Source organism: Echinops telfairi, unplaced genomic scaffold, assembly GCF_000313985.2.
Source record: "Echinops telfairi isolate 266 unplaced genomic scaffold, ASM31398v2 ScPeMD7_2291;HRSCAF=2852, whole genome shotgun sequence".
NCBI lineage: Eukaryota > Metazoa > Chordata > Mammalia > Afrosoricida > Tenrecidae > Echinops > Echinops telfairi.
Window position 1 is genome coordinate 21193584 of NW_022106189.1, and position 22636 is coordinate 21216219.

The following is a 22636-nucleotide window of genomic DNA, read 5'->3' on the forward strand; positions in this document are numbered from 1 at the left end:
ATAAATTATTATTTTGTCATATGTTACGCTGTCCGATGTCTCCACTCCCCGCCCCCTTCTCTGCTGTCCATCCCCCAGGGAGGGGGAAAACGCTCTCTTAAACGCGAGCTTCTGTGGATTTGTTTCTCTGAAGTACCCAGACGAACACAAGGTCCTTTTTGAAAAGACCACGATGCTGGGCAGACATTCTTCATGGTTGCGAACTGACTGTTGTTTGTGGTGAAGGAGACTTCAAAATGACTTCAGAGCAGCCATTTCAGGAGTTTCAAAATTCCATAAGAAATTTTTAAATGCAGAAAATCTTTTAAATGCAGGCAACCTCCAGGTCACAAACATCGATTTAGATCCAACTCGGGAGCTATGAACCACCCCTCCATAAAACTGTGAGGCACAGACAATGATTTGTAAAAACAAATGGGTGCCACTCTGTGACGTCCTTCAAAACATTATTGCTGAGTTACAGCTGTTTCAGCTCCCTGGAAATGCCTCTAAGGTGTTTTATGCATACAAAGGTACGTCATATACAATGAACTAATTGACGTTAAATAGGAAACGGACCTGACTGTTCTGATTTGCATGCAAAGTTGACTCAAAAGATAGACTTAGCCGCCAAACTCATGTGTAGGCTGGGAATGGCCTGCACACAAAGGTTTCAGTCTAGGCTTTGCAATGAATCCTTCATCAATGTCTGGTGTGTGTGTGTGTGTGTGTGTGTGTGTGTAACATTTGCCATTTCAACATTCTTCAGTTCAGTAACATTAGTCATGCTCATCATGCCGGCCAACCACCACCACCACGATCCATTTCTGAGTCTCCCTGCAACCCCTCGTAGAAGTGCAGTGTCCCCTCAGCATGGACCCCCTATGCCCCTCCCCCGTAAACCACTAATACACGTGCTTAGTCTAGGTATTGCCTTTAAGTGGGATCCCACAATATTTGTATGATTGAACTGATTTGGCCAAGAAGCTTGGGAACCTGGGTTTCCTTCGGGGATCCATGCTTTGACCTCTCTGGAGACTCCGTTCCATTTTTGTACTGACACCCCTCGCCCCCCCTAGGCTATTATTGAGGAGGCGGAAATCCGGCACACCGAAGTGCAGAAAGCAGCGCATGATTTCCAAAAAGATATTCTGAAAACCATATCTAAGAAGAAAGGGAGTATTTTGGCCACGCAGAAAGTGATGAAGTATATCGAGGACATGAATCGCCGGAGGGTGAGTTAGCATGTGGTTAGCATGTGTAGGAGGGAAGACCCAATTCATTGAATGGTGATTCAGAAATGGCCCGTGTTTGCCCGGCAGCCCAATTCCATTCACTCCACCAAAAATGCTGCCACGTACGCAGATTTTTGAAGTAACGCCCCCACCCCCAACCCCAAACAGATAATATGTTTAAAGTGCAAGGTTCTCATGGCTAAAACCAATTCGGCAGGATGACTCGGAATAGTATTTCAGGTCAGCTTCCTCTTTTTCACTGTTATTTAAGGGCTGGAGTTTTCCCCTAAGACCCAGGTGAGGCCTGTCTGGTCAGGTGACTGTGAAGTGGAACACACCCTTTTAGATCCCCTTATTAGGAGGAGATGGACCACTGCCTGGTTCTCCTCAGTTCCAAAGAGACCCTGATAGCACTATGGTTAAAGTGTTCAGCTGCCAACCAAAGGGCATCTTTCTTCATGGGCACAGGAGGGAGGTACGTGGCACAGATTCACGACAGTGTGCCCCTTGGGCAATTCTCCTCTGGCCTCCGGATGGCAGTGATTTGGAATCTACTCAATATCAATCCCTTCCCCCCACGCCCGCCTCATTTTTAGAGACGTTATAGCCCGTCAAGCTTTGACAGCTTGGAAGGATGATGCATCCTTAAGTGTTCTAAGTAGTAAATGTTGTAGAAGCTACCAAGAGAATGAAAGACCAACCTAAGATTGTTTTGTAGGGAAAAGTCTGGAGAAGCTATATGGTCTGGTCTCTGCCTCCACACCCAAATCACCTTGAACTTCAGAGCCATCTGACCTTTGCACGCGGCCCACAGCACTTCCTCTGCTGCGTGGTCAGGAGTCAGATGGCACAATGCTTCCCGCCTGGAGGGGAATAATGGATCTGGAACTAAGGGGTTGCATGGTAGGGCCCCGGGCTGGTCTGCAGCCCAAACCTACCAGCGCTCCAAACCAGGAAGGAGAGAACTTGACTAAAACATGCTTTCTGGGTTGTTGTGTTCTAGGATAATATGAAGGATAAATTACGTTTGAAAAATGTGTCTCTCAAAGTCCAGAAGAAAAAAATGCTTTTACAGTTGCGACAGGTATGTGGCTTGCTTTCCTTTAAGGTGACTGAGGTGGGCAGTAGGAGCCCTGGTGGCATAACAGGTTAAGGGTTGGCACTTCTACACCCACTAGCTGCTAGGAGTGAGGGCGATGAGGCTGTCTGCTCCCATCAAGATGTACAGCCTTGGAAATGGAGTAGTTCTCCTCTGTCCTACAGGCTTACTGTGAGGTGGAATCAACTCAGTGGTGGTAGGTCTAGTTTGTCTGTTCCCTGTGTGGTCAGCAGACGAATGGCCTTTCATCACAATGCCCCACCCCACCCCAAAGGTACTTTAAACATGTCGTCAGGAGGGATGAGTCCCTAGAGAGGGACAGTGAAAAAGAGGAAGGCCTCTTTGATGGATGGACACGGGGGCTACCGCCACAGGCTCATGCATAAGAATGATCGCGCAGGTGCAGGACCGTTGCACACAGGGTCGCCACGAGTCAGAAATGACACGGTGACATGACACCTAACACCAGCTCTGAAGAGATCCTAGTCTAATCCCCAGCACCTGGGGTTATATTTCTTTACACAGCACAAGGGGCTTTGCAGGTGTGGTCACGGATTTTGAGATGAGGAGATTATCCTGCGTCATCCAGATGAGCCCAATTTCCTTTTCTATTGAAGATTTTCTCTGTTTTACTTTATTATTGTTGTTAGGGTGTTTTTTTTAAAAAATGTCTTCTGTATAGGAAATCCATGATAGGTAAATCTATAGCGATGGTACCTGGATGAATGATTCCTTGGGGGAATGGCAAGGGGAGGTTGGGGGGAAATGGGGAGCTCATCATGATGAGTATAAGAATGAAGACAATGTTCTAAAATCGATTGTGGTGATGATTGTACAACTCTTCTTGATGGGTTGGACCTATTGAATTGTATGATATGTGGACTATATACCAAGAATACTATTTTAAAACAGAGGTCCCCAGAGTGGAGCCACCAGGGGTACTCCCGCCCGAGGGAGGGAGACTCGGCCCTGCATGGTGGCTGCAGGGAGGGCGCGTGGGAGAGAGGAAGCTGACACTCGCCATTGATGCAGACATGACTCTGGCTTGGCTCTTGCTCTTAGAAGCTCCTGGAAAAGTGGGAGAGGCAACCAGAGAGGCTCCAGGTTCTTCTAGAGCAGTGGTTCTCAACCTTCCTCATGCCGTGACCCTTTCATACAGTTCCTCATGTGGTGGTGACCCCCCACCATAACATGATTTCCGTTGCTACTTCAGCACTGTCATCTTGCTACCGTTATGAATCATCATGTAAATATCTGATAGGCAGGATGTATTGTCATTGTTACAAATTGAACATATAATCACAAAACGATATTATATATTGTGAAATATTTGTGTTTTCCAATGGTCTTAGCCAACCCCCGTGAAAGGGTCGTTCCACCCCCAAAGGGATCGTGACCCACAGATTGAGAGCTGCTATTCTAGAAGCTCAGAGCAGAGAGGGCTGACCCTCAGGTGTAGAAAACAGGTTGAGAGCATTTGAGCTGGAGCCTGGGTCATATTTGGGGAAGGGGAGGAAGGTGGATCCCAGGAGGTGGACACCCAGCATGGGAAGTGCTCGGGTGCAGACATGCCCCTTAATCACAGGAGTTTATGGGTTGATTTCCCTGGGGCTTCAAGATTAAAAATAACTCTGGAATATCCCAGCAGACCAGGCCTCTTCCTTCAAAGCCCTGTTTGAGCGTCCCCACCTTCCTGTGGGGCGCCCTCCCTGACCCAGCCCGAGTGAAGGGTCTTTCTCTGTGTGCCCTCAGCCCCTGTACCGCCCACCGTGTCAGCCTGTTAGTACCTCCTGGCCAAGTATGCACTCCTCCTCCGGGCCAAGGAGCTGCCAATGAACCCTCATCTCAACTGCCATGCCTGGCTCCAGGCAAGTGCTCAGCCCAGGGCTGTTGAATGACCGCTTGATGGCTGGCTGTCAGAGATGCCAGAGACACGTCCAGAGCAGCAGGGTGTGAGCTAGACATCGGGGACTCATGTCCGAGCGGGTCACGCTTACTTGCTTGCTCTTCCCTGGGTGGTAGAAGGAAGAGGTGGGCGAGGCCCTCCACGACGTGGATTTTCAGCAGCTAAAGATTGAGAACGCTCAGTTTTTAGAAGCGATCGAAGGGAAGAATCGGGAGATGATCCAGCTAAAGCTGACATCTGGAAATACGCTGCAGATCCTCAACATGTACAAAGTAAGGCTCTCTCTGTCACTCGGGCCCCGGGCATGACCACAGGCTCCCCACCGGCCAAGGGGCCCTGAGGTCCACTTGCGTCCCCTCAGAATTCCCTGACTGCCCTTATCTGGGGGAGCTGGGACTCCAAGACAAATACTGATGACATTAGGGAGTGCAACGAGGTGTCTTCTCATTCCCGTCTCTAACATCCCGGGGGACCGTTTGTTCACTGTCAGCTTTCAGAAGCAACCGCGTCATCTAGGATTGAGGATCGTTGGATTTAGGACTAAAGTAGTCAACACTTACTGCCTTCAAACTCGACAGAGGGAAATGAAACAGAGTAACTTAAGGTCCAAACAGAATTGTTTTTCAAGGAATAAAAAGAGGCACTAGTCCTAATTGGAACCCTGGTGCTATAGTGGTTAGAAGTTAGTTCAATGGAAACACAGGGAATCCAGGACAGATGATCCCTTCAGGACCAGTGGTAAGAGTGGCAATATGGGAGGGTGGAGGGAAGGTGGGGTAGAAAGGGGGAACCAATTACAAGGATCTACATATAACCTTCCGCCTGAGGGACGGACAACAGAAAAGTGGGTGAAGGGAGACATTGGACAGTCTAAGACATGACAAAATAATAATAATTTATAAATTATCAAGGGCCCATGGGGGGGGCAGGGAGGGAGGGGGGAAAATGAGGAGCTGATACCAAGGGCTCAAGTAGAAAGCAAATGTTTTGAGAATGATGATGGCAACAAATGTACAAATGTGCTCGACACAATGGATGGATGGATGGATTGTGATGAGTTGTACGGACCCCCAATAAAATGATTTAAAAAAAAAGAAGTTCGCTCAAAACCACCAGCCAGCTCTAAGAGAGAAAGACAAGACTTTCTATCCCCGTCAAGAGTTACTGTCTGAGAAACCCACAGGGGCAGTTCTACTCTGTCTTATCGGGCTGCTAGGAGACGGAAATGACTCGATGGCAGTGAGTTTGCCTTGGTCTTCATCCATAGTTACCAGGGCCAATCGGTACGGGCAGAGCAGTGGTGGAGCAGGTATATAATTGGTCCCTTCCACGAGGGAGACCTGGGTTTCATTTCTGGCCAACCCCCCTCAAGGGCAGCTGCCATCTCAGAGCAGCCTGGGGGTTTGAACTGCCGGCCTTTCCGTCAGCAGCCCAACCTGTAACCCACTGTACCACTGGCGTGCTGTGATCTCATATAGATAGTTCTTAAAAATGCATCATGCACAAGGCAGACAACTGTTGTTAAGCTAAAGTACTATCTGGTTTTAAGAAGATTTCAGAGCTACTTTGGTTTAAGGATTATCTCAGGGCAATTGTGTCCAAGGTTCATCCAGTCCCCTTGGCGCCTGAAAATCAGGAGTTCATGAAATTTTGAAAATCTATTCTGTATTATATCCTGTTTGATCAGGATTCTTATAGGGGCACTTAGCCCAGAATGTTCAGCAATGGTAGCCTAGTCCCATCCGGTTCCTCTGGTCTCCCGGCAAAGGAGGCAGTTGTTCCTGGGAACAGTGGGCCACACATCTCGTTTCCTCTTCTTGCTCCTGACTCTCCTTCTGGTGCGCCAGGTGAATAGAGACCTGTTGTGCCTTCAGTGGCTGCTTAAAAGCTTTTAAGAACCCAGGTACTGAGCAATGAATTAGCAAAGGCAGAACAGATGCTTATAGATCCTGCAAATGTATTTTGGGCTTCCACTGTCATCCATAGCCTTCTGCACATCAGAATCTCACAATTTAGGCTCGGATACTATTCCCTCCTTCGGATTTGTATTATGTAATTGACAATCCTTGGATCACCGATGTTGGTGTGTTTCTTCCATGTGGGCTTAGTTGATGTCTCACTTAGATGGTTGCTTGTTTGAAAACAAGCCTTTAAGACCACAGGTGCTATTCTATCTGATAGTTGGGCACCATCTAATTTCTTCACCACACTTTGCTATAGCACCCATATTTTCTGTGTTTCCTTCATAAGGGCAAGTATTGAGCAGGGCCTTGTCATAAGAACTAATTGTTCTCGGGAACCGATTACATGGAACTGTTTGTGACCTCCTCCCTGGGGGACAGACAACCGAAAAGTGGGTGAAGGGAGACGTCGTCGGACAGGGCAAGATATGACAAAATACCCATTTATAAACTATCAAGGGCTCATGAGGGAGGGGGGAGCGGGGAGGGAGGGGAAAAATGAGGACCTAATGTCGGGGGTTTAAATGGAGAGAAAATGTTTTGAGAAACGATGTACAAATGCGCTTTACACAATTGATGTGTGTATGGATTGGGATAACAGTTGTATGAGCCCCTAATAAAACGTTAAAGAAAAAAAAAGAACTAACTGTTCTTAGATTGGAGCTAGGATTAAGTGCAAGCCCCCAATCCATTCCTGAATCTGTTTTTTATCTGCCTCCAGTTCACCTTAGAGACAGCCTTGCTTGTTTATGGCAGAGAATCTTATAGCTCATCTCCCAGGAGCATAAAGACCTTCTGTTTATAGTGTAATTGATCAGCCCAGGGTAGTAATTTTAAAACAATATTGAGAGAGGGAAATTGAACAAGTGTAGGCTAACTACATAGCTCAAAACAGGGATAATTCACTTGCACAGAATAAACCTTTATGTGACTGGATACGATTTGCACCAACTCTGGGAGCTGGTGTTCAGTTATAAATCTTTATGGAAGTAGACTGCCACATCTTTCTCCCGAGGAGCCGCTGGTAGGTTCAAACTGCCGGCCATTTGGTTAGCAGCCCAGCCCTTCAACCACTGCACAATGGGCTCCTTTTGAAGCCCTCCCATGGTGATCTTTGTGAACGCGCTGGACCACACTGGTATTTGCCTAGGTGGCATAGTGGGTTTGGTATTACGCTACTAACCTCCAGGTTGGTTTTGTAACCTCCAGTCACTCTGAGGGAGAAGGGTGAGGTTGTCTGCTCCCATAAATATATACAGGCTCAGAAACCCCAGGGAGAAGTTCTCCTCAGTTCTATAAGGTCACTAGGAGTCGATTTAACAGCAGCACATTTTTTAAAGAAAAATACTTGCCTATTATTTTCTTTTAACTAATGAAAATAAGAAGCCCATAAACTTTTTTTACTTTGTGGCATAAAGGAAGAGTAACTGTCAACTACAGCCACCAAGCAGGGACTTCTAGACAGATGTTTTACCTACCAACCTGTGTTCATCTGGGTAGACTAGAACAAATTCATAGACACTCATGTGTATAGGAAAGAGCTTTATATGCAAGACTCACACAACACATGCAATGATGTCATTTGCAGGAAGATCACAGGACAGTGGGTGGGAAGTCTTGTGGATCCAGTGGGGTTGTAAGCGTCTCAGCACTGGCAGGGGTCTCACATGGCTCATCCAGCTCCCTGGGCTCTGGCTCCATCAGTGTAGTTTCACGTGACTTCTTGTCTCACAGGGAGTGAGCAGAGAGAGTGTGTGTCTCCTGCCTCCAAAGAGGAAATACAGGAGTTCCCAGAATCCTTAGGAGAAGGCCATGCCCACACAGCGGCCTCATTGGCTATGACCTGATTGACAGGCTAAACTCCACCCCTTCACTCTTAATCCTCTCAAATTGACAAAGGATTATATAACTACCAAAGGATTATATCACTCTACCTCTCCCTCATATGACATTTGTCGAAAATGGTTTTCTGGTATTCACACGTTCACGTCATGTAAATCCTCTTCTCCTCGCTTGTCTCACCTGAGCGTAGCTTCTCTGGCCAGTGCCATTCCAGGATGCATCCAGGACTCCCAGGCTCTTGCTGACTGCAGGGTGGAGCCCGCGTGCCTTTACATACCACATTGGCCTGGATCTTATTCTGTGAAATAAATGAAGTATTGTAGCATGGAACCTGTCTGATCTTGGGGAGGGCGGGGCGAGAGGGAGCCGGGACATTGGCAGGAGAGCTTCTGGTTCACAGAAGGAAACTCTCAGGAGGCAGAGCCAGACGGAATGTCTTAAGGTGAGGTCGACACAGCAACACAGCCACCGTGGGCACCATCAGGCCCATCTGGTTTCAACCTCAGTGGGCTTTGGGGCACAGGGAGCAGAAGCAGGTGGTGGAGCTTGGGAGGAGTGCTCCCCCCAAATCCTGAGGTGCTCTGAGCAGATTTGAGGGAGATGCAGATTTGCTCCTTCTGGTTCCTATTTCCCAGAGCTCCTGAAGGGATATGGAGGCAGGGCAGCCTTGAGCTGTAGTGTAGGACCTCTGCTGCTTGGAAGTGGGGCCTGACTGGGTGCCCTGGCAAGATGCTCCCACCCTCACAGGCAGGCACTCTGGTCTGAGCTATGTCCCTAGCACTTAACCACAGCACTTGACCAAAGCAGGGGCTCAGCCAGTATTGTGACAGGTGTTAGCTGCCTAACATCCATAGTGTAATTGCTAGCACTAAATTGTGCACCGCAAACTGTTGAATTGGCAAATGTCATGTTATATATGTTTTCAACAAAAAGACACATTGAATGAACAGGTAGCAATTAGCTGTTGGGAGCTGGTGGGAAGATTTCGTTTTGAATATCAATCAAGCAGGAGACCTTGTTACAAATGTGGAATTACGTTCCTTTCTTACCACGGGAGTGCTGGGAGCCAGGGGGTTTCCAGGCACAGGGCAAGTGTTAGAGACACAGTCCCAAGTGAGACAGACAAGCTCTGCTCTTCTGTGAGTGCCAGGCATGAACCTGAGTCAAGGTGAGGCTTCTCGTGCTCTCAAACTGTACTCCCAAGCCCTGCCGGTAGACTTGGGGAACTATCTGTGGAGGAACAGATAAACCCACTCTGGTGCATACACACAATGGAATATTATGCACCCCTGAAAACCGAGTCTGTCAACCCCTCATGACAGGCACAAAATAGGAGGACATTATGCTCAGCAAAGTTCACCAGTCTCATAAAGTTAAATATTTCGACACCATTATTACAGAGGAAAGAAATCAAAATGGTTTTCACATCAAAGGACAAGACTTTAAAGACTACTAGAGGCCCGTGCTAGGGTGGGGGAACCACATATCAAGGGATTTATGGGACAATGTCACTGTATAGATAAGATTGGCTGTGCAGCTATGTATGAGGGGTACCCCCTCCCAAAATGGAATTTTTTTCCAAAGCTATATATGTAATTTTTTTTTACACAAAACAACCTTATCACCTTCAAAGTACTCTCCATTACAGTTAATACGTTTGTCAAATCTGTGATTCTATCCTTGGAAACATTTTTCAAACTCATTTGTTTGGATGGATGGCAGCACCTCCCTTGTTTTTTTCGCACCTCTTGTATGGTTTCAAACCACAGTCCTTTCATGTCCCTCTGCATTCACAGACACAAAAAGAAGTCCCACAGAGTGAGTTCAGGGGCACGGGGCAAGAGAGGCATGCTGCTTTTTGCCAAGAACTGGTGCACTGAGATGGCTGCATGAGCAGGTGCATTGTCGTGGTGGCAAAACCAGTGCCCCCCCCGTCTGCCACAAGTCAGGCCTTTTTCATTGCTATCTTTTCAGAGTCTCTAAATAGAAAGTTTGATTAACAGTTTGACTTGCTGGAATGAACTCCAAATGCACTATGAGTCGACATTTTTGTCCATTTGGGAAGTTGACAGATGTCAAGAATAAGGTTTGTCATCAAACAACATTTCACCTTTTTTGAAATGAGAAAACCACTCATACACTTGAGTTTTTCTCATAGCGCTGTCCTTGTAAGCTTGTGTTCAGCATCACAACAGTTTCTGCAGCATTTTTCCTGAGCAGGAAACACATTTTCACAGCCACGCGCTGTTCTCTTAAATTTGCCATCACAAAAAATGAAGTTTAAGTGAAACGGCTTTCATGAAAAAATTCTCTGTGGCCAGAGAGAACCTTCCCAGGTGATGCCACTGGGTGCACTAACTCAGAGTGAGTTGCTTGATGCTCGCCAAGAGGGAAAAATTTGTACTATGAAAGCTCTGCCTAGCAGAGTTTATTTACACTTTTTGTGGGGGGAAGGGGACCCCCTTGTATATTGTGTTTTTCTTTGTGTTATACTCTACAAACAAAAAGGAAAAAAAATTAAAAAGTGAAAGAGAAGGGTCACAGCCTAAAAAACTCCCTGGATTCCTTACCCATCTGACCTAAACACTGGTCTGGGTGGTTATAAAAAGAGGATGATCAAATTGAAACTGACTTAAGTTCTGTTGTGGCTCACAAGCTCGTTTCAAACAAGCAAACAAACTAACAAATAGGGGTCTCCTACAATGTCTGTGCTTTTGTGATGGACTCATTTCACGCAGCATAATGTCATCCAGGTTTAGTCATATCCTGAGGGGCTTCACAGATTCATAATTATTCTTCAGTGTTGCATAGTATTCCATTGTGTATATGTACCATGGTTGTTTTAGCCATTCTTCCACTGCTGGGCAGTTAGGCTGTTTCCATCTGTTGTGAATAATGCTGCCATGAATGTGGGTGTGTAGATAGCTATTACTGCTGCAGCTTTTAATGCTCCAGGTATAGCTCTTGCCATATTTAAGTAGAAGGATTATGGGGTCATATGGTATTTCTGCTTCCAAATTTCAGTAAGCTCCATACTGCTTTTTACAGTGGTTGTACAGTACAGTCCCACCAGGAGTGCATGCGGGGTCCAGTCTCTCCACACCCACACCAGCAGTTGTAGTTTTGTTTGCTTAACCATGGTGCAGATCTCTGGGGGATGCCAAAGCAGCTGTTTTGATGTGAATCAAAGAGTGCAGAATTCTTTGGGGAAAGGGTTAGCGAAATGGAAAACCACCCAGAGAAGTGTGGGTTTGAAGATGGAGGATTATATGGAAAAGCAATAGCTTCCCATTTAGCTATTTCTTGTTTAATAAAGCTTTCCCACCAATGCCCATCTCTAGACAACTGGACATACCTTGCAGAGGGGTAGTGGGGAGATGAGTCACTTAGGGTTCAGTATAGCAATAATGAAATCCACAACCTTCCTCTAGTTCTTAAACGCTTCCTCCCACCAACTACCAGGACCCCAATTCTGCCTTGCAGACCTGGTTAGACCAGATGATGCACAGCGGTACAGATGGGAATTGGAAACGCAGGGAATCTAGGACAGATGAACCTCTCAGGACCAGGGGTGACAGTGGCGATACCAGGAGGGAAAGGGGGTGAAGAAAGGGGGAATGGATCACAGGGAGCTACATATAACCTCCTCTTTGGGGGATGGGCAGCAGAGAGGTGGGTGAAGGGAGATGCCGGACAGTGTAATATAAGATACAATAATAATTTATAAATTATCAAGGGTGCATGGGGGAGAGGGAAGGAGGAAGGGAGGGGGAGGGGAAAAAAGGAAAATGAGCTGATTCCGGGAACCCAAGAGGAAAGCGAATTTTGGGAATAATGAGGGCAACAAATGTATAGATGTGCTTTACACAATTGATCTATGTATTGTGATGAATTGTATGAGCCCCAATAAATTGATTTTAAAAAAATAAAATGATTTAAAAAATTTAAGAAAAGCTTTCCCGGGGTTTCATAGCAATAACTTTTGACCTAGCCCCGCCTAATGGGGTTCTCTCCCACAGTCAGATTATGTGCCCCGGCAAAGTTGAGCTTCACACTGGAAGATCTCCCAGGCGTGCTTGTCCTAATCACAGGGAGTCAGGGGAAGTCTGCTTGGAAGCACAAAATGCGCTCCTGGGTGAGAAGTTCTGCACAGCTGGCTTAAAGATGGACAGGGCCAAGTGGGCAGGACCTAAAAGAGACATCTAGAGACAGCGTGTGAACTCTAGCCAATAGCCAGCAAAAGCACAGGGATCTCAGTCCCCCCAGAGCAGGGAAGTGAGTTTGGCCCACAACCTGTGAGGCCACAGATGAGAACCATGGTCCTGGCCGAACGCGTTGATGATAGCCTTGTGAGACCCCAGTTGAGAACCCAGCCACACTGGGCTGGGACTCCTGACCTGCAGAAACGGAGACAATAAATAGTCTTTGCTTCACGCTACACAGTTGGGATGCAGCAAGAGAAAACGGATGCCTGCCTTTCCAGATCTGGCATGCTCAGTGACTACGTCTTCATTCCACATCACACACTGAGCGTAGGCCATACCTGCCTGAGGATGACGTCGATGGAGGATAACCTGTTGGTTAAACACTCAGCTGGTGATGTGACGTCACCAGTCGCTCTGCAGGGGAAAGTCATGGTGGTCAGATGTTGTAAAGCTGTGCACCTTTGGAAACCCACAGGGGCAGTTCAACTCGGTCCTACAGGGTCGCAGGGAATTGAAACCAGCTCTATGGAAACAGGCTTGATTTGGGTGTACCTGCTTAAAGGTTCTGCCTGAGAAAGCCAGCTAAGTACCTTGCAGGTGCCTTGTAGTTCCACTCCCCGTGCTGACTCTTTAAGGTGCCAAGTGAGTGTCTTTTCTCCACGCTTCTCTCACTTGAATGGCCAGTGGGGCAGTGGAGCCTAAGCCCTGCCCTGACCCCTTGCTCTCATAGCAGACCCCCGTCAGGTGGGTCTCTTATTCACCTCCACTCTGCTGGGCAGAGCGATGCTGGTGCAGAGACTCAGAGCAAGTCATGAGCCTCATAGAAGCCAGTGCAGCAAGGAGGAGAACATTGAGAGGATGGGTGTCTTACCATCCCCCAGACAGGGGGCTCTAGGCTTTTCTGCTGGGTCTCCAGTGTGAGATCTTGCAACAAAGCCCCAGCACTCTCCTCCCTCATCCTTCACTTTTGACGATAGCCCTGTGACCGCTTACCCCACTGCCAGCTCCTTTAGACCCTCCTCCCCTAAGGTCAGAGTTCCTGGGGGCATACATGATTAAGTGCTCTGCAGGTCACAGCCTTGAACCCCCCATGGAGCCATTCTGCTGTGCACATATGAGGTCACCATGAACCAGAGTGGGCTCTTTGGTGGCAAACAATAGCAGTACAACCCTCTCAGTTGCTACAACTGAGTCAATTCTGACTCATAGTGTGTCTATAGTTCTGTCCTATAGGGTGGAATACCCCTGGGGCCTCCCAGACCATAGCTTTTTACCGGAATCGAAAGCCTCATTTTTCTCCCTCAGAGCGGCTGGTGGTTTCAAACTGCTGACCTCGTGGTTAGCAGACCAATGTGTAACCACTAAGCCGCCAGGGTTCCACACAAGGTGACCAAGTTTAGGATTTGGGACCTGATCAAGTTGTGTAAGTGGTGGGGCCAGGATTTGGGTGCCTGTGTGTCTGACTGCACTGCCTCCCCGGTAAGGACAAGACTCCCGAGACCCTCCTGCTTCCTCCCCCACCAGCAGTCCTGGTCCCAGTTGTCAAGATTCGGACACTGTGAGTAAGGGAGACCCAAGTCCCACCAAGAGCTGACCACCCTCCCTGCAGTTCTGGGAGGTCTTCTAGCTCACAGCGTGCTGCGTTTTTATATTTCAGGGCAAGCTTCATCAGGCACTGGAAATGTCCTGCAGTCTGGACAGGGAGATGGTGCTGAGAAACGAGTTAATGGACAAAATGGCAAGAGAAACGATACACGCCGAAGAGGTAGGACTCTCTGGTAAAAACCGGCCTTTTCTGATGCCTGTCTCCTTCTGACTCAAGGGAAGGCCCGTTAAGATCCAACCCAGTTTGACTTGTTCTCTGGAAAAGCCTAGACCATAAAATAAAAACAGCCCTGAGTCACCAGGGAGAAGGCGACGCGTGAAGACTTTCAGCACCGGAGTTCCCTATTTTGCTGCAGGACTCGGCTCTTGAGTAGGCTCAGGTAGAGTCCAAATAACACTTAAGAATTCGTTAACTGGCCCATAAAGCGTGGTATTAAAAGTTTGAATTTGCAACCCCATAATAAGTATATTAGACATAGAAGTGATGTAATTTCTGTAAGAAAAAGGATGCATGTCAAAACACATTTTACATAAAGTGTAAGTGTAACAACAAAGTGGAAGTGTAACAACCAATGTGTTTATCATTCCCATTAAAAAAATCATTTTATTAGGGGCTCATATGACTCTTATCACAATCCATACATACATCAATTGTGTAAAGCGCATTTGTACATTCACTGCCCTCGTCATTCTCAAAACATTTCCTCTCCACTTAAGCCCCCGGCATTAGGTCGAGCGAGTCTTTAAACACATAGCTCTCATTTAGTCGTGGATGTTCACAGTGAGAGAAGCCTCTAGGCCAGCGGTCCTCAACCTGTGGGTCGCGACCCCTTTGGGGTTGCCAGATTCATAACAGTAGCAAAATCACCTTTATGAAGTAGTAATGAAAATAACTTTATGGCTGTGGGGTCACCACAACATGAGGAACTGTGTTAAAGGGTCGTGGCATCAGGAAGGTTGAGACCCACTGGCCTAGGCAGAGACTGACTGAAGGATGGCAGAGCTGGGCTCCGTCCTGGGCTCAGCCTAGGGTCTGTGGTCACTGGCAAGATAGTGGGTCGAGTCATCTGAGCTCCTATGTCTACAGGATTATTTGGCTCTTTATTTGGCTGTGAATTTGGGGGACCTTCATTGGCTTATATGGCACAACAACATGAGATGAGACAGTTGCAAACATCCATCACTAATAGGAATGTACAAAATATTAATCTAGGAAAATTGGAAATTGTCAAAAATGAAATGGAATGCATAAAGATCGATATCCTTGTTAGTATTGGGCTGAAATAGACTGGTATGGTCGTTTTGAAGCAATCATGTGGTTTACTATTTCAAGATTTATCCTGAAGTATAATGCTGTCATTTGTAGAATAATATCTACATACCTATAACGAAAACTGGTTAATATGACTATTCAAATTTACACAAACTCCACTAATGCTAAAGTTGAGGAAATTGAAGATTTTTTTTTTAACCAACTTCTGCATCTGAAATTGATCAAACTGGTGGTTAGAATGTGAAAACTGGAAACAAAGAAGAAGGATAAACAGTTGGAAAATATGGTTTTAATGATAAAAATGACACTGGAGATCACATGATTATTTTAACCTTACTAACTGAATTTTATTGTGGTGTTAAGGAGAGTCAATTAGACAACAGTCTTTTAGAGCAAGTAAGAGATCAGTCAGGAGAATTATATGAGTCTTCACTTCTCTAAAAACCAACAATGTTTTGCAAAGCTACGACAACTCTGTATCAAATGTGAGTTGATGAGATTTCTATTTCAGGTGGGGGGTGGGGACAATTTTTAAAAACCATTTTATTGACTTATAATTCATGTTCCATACAATTCAGTGATTTGAATCTATTAAAGAAATTGTGTGATCATCACCACAGTAAGTTGTGGAACATTTTCTTCATTTTTGTACTTAATCTTATCAGCTCCTCCTCTCCTCCCAACCTCCCCTGTCATAACCCTAAGAAACATTTCCTCTAGTTACCGTTTCTATCGATTTTCCTATCCTGGATTTAATATGAAGAAACTCATACCCCAAACCTCCAACAACAGTAACCAATTAAAGTACAGAAAAGTCTCAATCCAAAAGAAAGCAGAAAATAATAAAAACTAAAACAAATTTAGAATGGGTTAAAGGAAAATTTTAACCAAACTGTATCTGCATTAATTCACTTTCTGAATGCAACTGAAGAAAAAATCAAGCCTCAAGTTGCAACACTGAAAGGTTCTATGAATAAAATGTTGAATACCTCAGGAAGCATCAAAAGAAGATTTAAGGAATCCGGAGTCACTGTTATCAAAAAGAATTGGTTGACATTTAACCATTTCCAGCGGTAGCATATTATTAAGGACTGATGATCTTGAAGGAAGTTCACGCTGCACTGAAGGCGCTGGCCAAAACCAAGTCTCCGGGAATTGATGGGTTACTAGTTGAAATGTTTTAACCAACAGATGCAGGGCTGGAAATGCTCCCTCATCTATGCTAGGACATTTGGCAGACAGTCTTCCAACTAGAAGAGGTCCATATTGTGCCCCTTCCACAGAAAAGTAACTCAGCAGAATGTGGAATTATTGCACCCTATCATGAATACCACACGCAAGTCAAGTTTTCCTGAAGAAAATTCAAAGGAAGGTTGTAGTTATACATCAGCAGGAGCAGAAATTCAAGCCAGGTTCAACTGAGGACACAGAACCAGGGATAGCATTATTGATATCAGGCGGATTGCGGCTGAAAGCAGAGAATACCTGGAAGATGTTTACTTGTGTTGACTATGCAAAGTCATTCAACTGTGTGGCTCATAACACATTCACATTGCGAAGCATGAGAATTTCCAAACACTGAATTTTGTACACAAGTGGATCCTGTACACAAACCAAGAGGCAGTCATTGAAACAGAACAAGGGTATACTGAATTGTTTTGTATCAGGAAAGGTGTGGTTCTGGGTTGTGTTCACTACATTTGTTCAGTCTGTATGCTGAGCACATAATCTGAGATGCTGTATGAAGAAAAAGTGGCACAGCATTAGAGGAAGACTCATTAACAATGCACGTGCAATGTACAGGTGACATAAGCAAAGACGACTTGAAGCACTTCCTGATAAAGATCAAAGACTATAGCCTTAAGTAGCTTTCACTATAAAGAAAACCCAAGTCCTCAACATAAAGAAACCCAAATCCTGGATCCGTTGATAGAAAATATCACGATAAATGGAGAGAAGATTGAAGTTGCCAAGGATTTTATTTGACTTGACTCTACACCCACTGTCCAGGGAATCAAACAATGCATTGCACTGGGCAAATCTGCTGCAGAAAATCTCGTTAAGCCCAAGCCAGGATGTGTTCAGTCGCCTCAATGCATGCAAAAGCGGGCAATTAATTTGGAAGAGTAAAGGATGAATACCCTTGAACAGTGGCATTGATGAAAAGCATGGAATATTCCGCGGACTGCCAGAAGAACAAACAAAGCTTGGAGGAGGTACAGCCAGCATGAATGCCCCATAGAAGTACGGATGGCAAGACTTTGTCTCATAGACTTTGGACATGTCATTAGGAGAAACCAGTCCCTGGAGAAGGATCTCATGATTCAAAAAGTAGAAGGTCAGTGAAAAAGATAAAGACCCTCCAGAGATGGATGGACACAGTGGCTACAATGGGCTCAACCACAGAAATGATTGTGAGGATGGCGCAGGACCAGACAGCGTTCCGTTCTGTTGTTCATGGGATTGGGACAAGGCACAATGGACGCCACAGCACTGAATCAAGCAACAACGCATGGTGACATTGTATTTAACATTTTTGAGAAATTATAAAAAAAATGTTTGCACGTGGTGCATCATTTTACATTCCCATCAGCCACGAGAGTTCCAGTTTCTCCACATCCTCACCAACGCTTGTTATCTGTTTGTTCTTTCAATTTTAGTTTGTGGGTGAAGACCATCCAAGAACAGTTGCCTCGGGACATTGACAGGGAGCTGCCGGAGATTCAGGTTGATTCAGAAGAGGATGTGGAATAAGGGCTGCCGTTGCTCATGTCAGATGGATCTTGGCTGAAAGCAGAGAGTACCAAAAAGATGTTTCCCTGTGTTTTATTGACTCTGCCAAGGCATTCAACTGTGCAGATCATAGCAAACTATGGATAGCCTTGAGAAGAATGGAAATTGCAGAATACGTCATTGTGCTCATGCAGAACTTGTACAAGAGGCAGTTTTGTGAATAGAACAAGGACATACTTCATGGTTTAAAGATAGAAAAGGTGTGCATAAGGGTTGTAGCCTCTCACAGTATTTATTTAATTTGTATGTTGAGAAAATAATCAGAGAAACTGATAATAGGAAGAATGCGGCCAAAGGATCGGAGGAAGGCTTATTAACAACCTACGATATGCATATCACACAGCCTTGCTTGTTGAAAGTGAGGAGGACTTGAAGCACTTGCTGATGAAGATCGAGGATTACAGCTGTCAGTATGGATTACAACTCGATGTAAAGAAGACAAGAATCCTTATGACTGGACCAATAGGTAACATCATGATCAAGGGAGAAAAGATTGAAGTTGTCAAGGATTGCATCTTGCTTGGATCCACAATTAATGCTCATGGAAGCCGCAGCCAAGACATCAAAAGACACATTGCATTAGGTAAAATCTGCTGCACAAAGTCTCTTTAGGGTGTTGGAAAACAAGGCTATTACTTTGTGGACTGAGGTGCCCCTGACTCAAGTCATGGCATTTTCAATTGCCTGGAGTGCACACGGAAGTTGGAGACGGAAGGAAGAAAGACTGAAGATGAATGGATGCGTTTGAATGGTGGTGTGGGTAGAGAGTATCCAAAGGACACACAAATCTGTCTCGGAACGAGTATGGCCAGAGTGCTCCCTTAGAGGCAAGGATGGCAAGACTTCATCTCATGTACTTTGGACAGGTTGTCAGGAGAGATCAGTCCCTGGAGAAGGACATCATGTTTGGTAAAGTGGAGGCGCAGCGAGAAAGAGAAAGAACTTTGAGGAGATGCTTTGACATGGTGGCTGCAACACGGATCCAAGCAGAGGAACAATTGTGAGGATGGTGTCGGACCAGACATTGTTTTGTTAGGTTGTGCATAGGGTTGCCATGAGTTAGAACTGCTTCGATGGCACCTAACAACAGTGGATGTGAGTGGCCTCTCACTTTGATTTGTAGTTTCCTAAAGACCAATGAGAGAGCCCCAGTGGTGTAGTGGTTATGCATTGGGCTGTGATCTGCATGATTGGCAGTTTGACACCACCAGCAACTCCTAGAGAGAAAGACTGGGCTTTCGACTCCCACAAACAGTTACGGTCTCAGAAATACACAGGGGTTGCTGTAAGTCAGCATTGACTCCATGGCAGTGGGTTTTTTTTTTTGTTTTTTAGGTTAATGAGTGATGATGTTCAGCACTTTCCCCTATGTTTCTTGCATATTTAATGTCTTATCATCTCTGTAGAAAAAATGTCTTAGATCCCTTGTTTCTCTCTCTCTTGATTATTTCCTCCTTTATGAGTCATCTCCTTCAAAAAGCAAGCAACTGTAGATCGATAGTGGTACGTAATGACTACACAGTATATATTTTTAAATAGAAAGACTTGGTGACAGTCCCAAAACATGAATGTCTTCAATCATCACCAACCTTCTGCTCTCGGCCACTCCAGAGTAGTCAGCACCACCCTTTATTGTCACAGGTTTCCAAACATACAAGTCCATTTCTATTCTTTCCTTTTGGAACATTCATTGTGCTGTAAGTGGGATTTTCACATAGCAAGTTTTATTGCGTTTCAGGCGAAAGTGTACATCCCGAGGGGCGGGACTTGCAGGATCACGTGGCATTTCTATGTGTAGCTTTTTCACACGGTGCCATCCCATCTTCGCTCGTGGCTGCCCCGTTTTGCAGCCCCATCACTAGCATAGACCCCTGCACTGGGTCATCACTCGCCTTATTTCCTCTCTTTGGCCTCTGATTCCATTTGTCTGGCTTTCCTTTCTGCCTGCTCATCTTTGATGTTTGACAAAGACGGTCATTGTGGTTTCACAGATAGCTGACTTTTTAAAGGAGAGCATTCCTTAAAGGTGTCCTTGTTTATTGTATAGGCCAGTTTATCATTTGGCGGAAGGTTGACCTCTGGGAATGTCTTTAGTTTCAAATTCGTTGTCTTAAGGCAAGAGTCTGAGGGTCCCTCCAGTCTCTTTCAGACTGGTCAGTCTGGTGTTTCTTTTCTCTTTTGAATTTGAACTTTGTTCTGTGTGTTTTAACCCATTCTAACCAGGCCCTTCTATTGAGATCCTGGTCATAGTAGTCAGCAGTGGTAGAAGGGTACCATCTAGTGCTTCAGGTCTTCTGTTAGAGGAGACTGCTGGTCCATTTGCGCTGAATCCTTTGGACTAAGTGCTTCCTTGAATCTTTGGTTGTCTTCATTTTCCTTTGCTCCAGGAGGGAAGAGAGTAATTGATGCTTTTCAGATGGCTATTTACAAATGTTTAAAACCCCAGACACTACTCACCAGAATGGAATAGAGAACATTATCTTAATGAACTGCTTTGCCAATTGGCCTAGATGTCCCCTGAGACTGAGACTAGTAGTTCAGCCTCGATGTCTAAGTAGTAGCTTCTGTAACTGTGCCTCCTGTATGGTTCTATTATATCAGAGCAGCATTTACAAATTTATATAGAGAAATACCTGCAACCATACCATAATGTACACAGCACACCCATATATGTACACAGTATACCTATATATGTACACAGGCGTCCTCTCATACTATGTCCATCATATTTTGAGCATGCCTATTTACCAGTGTACCCATGCACAAATTATTATTGTTTGTTATCACTATGCTGTAGGATTGTATGTGTGATAGCACTTACTGTGTTGTTTTTGTTCTTAGGTGTCCACGTCAGTTCTGAGTCATAGCAACTCTATGTACCACGGAACCAAACACTGCCTGGTGCGATGCAATCTCCACAGGTTTTGTTATGTCTGAGCCTATGGCGGAGGCCGCCGTCTCCGTTTTCCCGAGGGTCTTCCTCTTTGTCACTGACCCTATACTTTAGTGTCCTTTTCCAGGGACTGCTCTCTTCTTAGTGAGGCAAAGGGTCACCATCCTGGCTCCTAAGGGCCATTCTAGCATATTTCTTCCAAGACAGATTTGTTTGTTCTTCTAGCATCCGGGGTACCTTCAGTATTCGTCTCCAACACCAGAGTCAAATGCATCCATTCTTCAGTCTTCCTTATTCGTTTTCCAACTTTCAGGTGCACGCGAGGGGACTGAAAACGCCAGGGCCTGGGTCAGGAGCGCCTCAGTCCTCAACGTGCCGTCCTGGGTCTTCAACACTTGAGAGAGATCTTGTGCAGCAGATTTGCCCCATGCAAGGCATTTGATTTCTTGACTGCCTCCATGAGCACTGATTATGGATCCAAGCAAAATGAAGTCCTAAACAACTCCATGTGTTCTCCATTTATCAAGATGTTGTCTATTGATCCAGCTGTGAGTTTGGGGTTGTTTTTCTTTAACATTATGTTGCAATCTATACGGAAGGCTGCAGTTTTTGGTTTCCATCAGCAGTGTCAAGTCCTCCTCACTTCAGCAAGCAAGGAGTGTTGTCTGCATATTGCAGATGGTTACTGCAATGGTTACTGTAGCTGCCCTGCGGTTTGGCTTACCTTTCAGTGCCTGTGCTTTGGTCACTGGTACTGACTTCAGCTATATTGTACATTGTCTTTTCCTTCACCAGAATTAACACATATGTACTATCTAATTCCCCCTCCACCCTGTCTTCGGTAACCATCAAGACATATTTCTTTCTGGATGTAGACTACTCTTTACCTTATATTTTTTATATTCTACAAGGTTTAAGTTGGCTGTTGCTACTGCCATTTGGGTTCATTCACATCCATCCATATCATGTCAGATTAAACATCTTATTGCCTTTATTTATCTTTATTTAATTTATTTAATGGTATATAATTTATATAATTCAAATTTTAATCATATTAAAAAGTTGTGCAATCATCACCATCATCAATTTTAGAATATCTTTTTTCTTGTACTCATTTTTAGCTCCCCATTCCGCTCCAACCTCCCCTGCCAGAACCCTACAAAACTACAATCCAGTTACTGTCTCTATAGATTTACCTATTCTGGATTTCATATATAGAAAAAGAAACAAAACAAAATCATTAATAACAAAATAAAACTGAGAAAAACATCTATAGAAAAGAAAGCAGAAAATATTAAAAATTAGAACAAATTTAAAATAAGTCAAAAGGGAGAATGATAAAGCATTACATTTGAACGTAACTACATCTACACCATCCACTTTTCAATGCCCTCTGTCTGATAGCACGGCTGCTCACATCCTGCCCCCCCTGTCTCCCCACCCCCGCAACCCCCCGGGTCAACGGTCTGACGGGATTCATCAGAGGTTTAATCTAAGTCGGGACCCTGCAGCAAATGGATTTTGGGCGTTTACTGTCGTAGATAGCCTTCTGCAACCTGGGCGCTCAGAATTTAAGCTCTAATACCATTCCCTCCTTTGGTCTTGGATTTTATTACTTCTAATCCTTGGATCACATAGGCTGATGTGCTGCTTCTGTGTGGACTTCGATAGCTGCTTGTTTTAAGAGAAGCCTTTAAGACTCCAGGCGCTATTCTTTCTGATAGTCGGGCACTATCTGGTTTCTTCACCACACTTTGCTATAGCACTCATATCTTCAGTGAGACCTCTTCATGAGGGCAAGTTCAAGTAGGACCACATCATAAGACCTAATTATTTGATTAGGGT

The 22636-nt window shown here is 45.2% G+C and overlaps 1 protein-coding gene and 1 non-coding gene across 2 annotated transcripts in view; both read left to right on the plus strand.

The window, feature by feature from the left end:
• The window catches only part of CCDC113 (coiled-coil domain containing 113), a 34259-nt gene that overhangs the window by 8393 nt on the left and 3230 nt on the right, over positions 1 to 22636 (plus strand). Inside the window, exons 4-7 of the mRNA XM_004704868.2 lie at positions 1059 to 1214; positions 2218 to 2298; positions 4336 to 4491; positions 13885 to 13992. Coding sequence (XP_004704925.1) covers positions 1059 to 1214; positions 2218 to 2298; positions 4336 to 4491; positions 13885 to 13992 — 501 coding nt within the window. The remainder of the gene's footprint in view (positions 1 to 1058; positions 1215 to 2217; positions 2299 to 4335; positions 4492 to 13884; positions 13993 to 22636) is intronic.
• On the plus strand, positions 10575 to 10694 carry LOC115870754. The gene has a single exon (XR_004046886.1). It is a non-coding gene; the product is annotated as a small nucleolar RNA SNORA61 (small nucleolar RNA).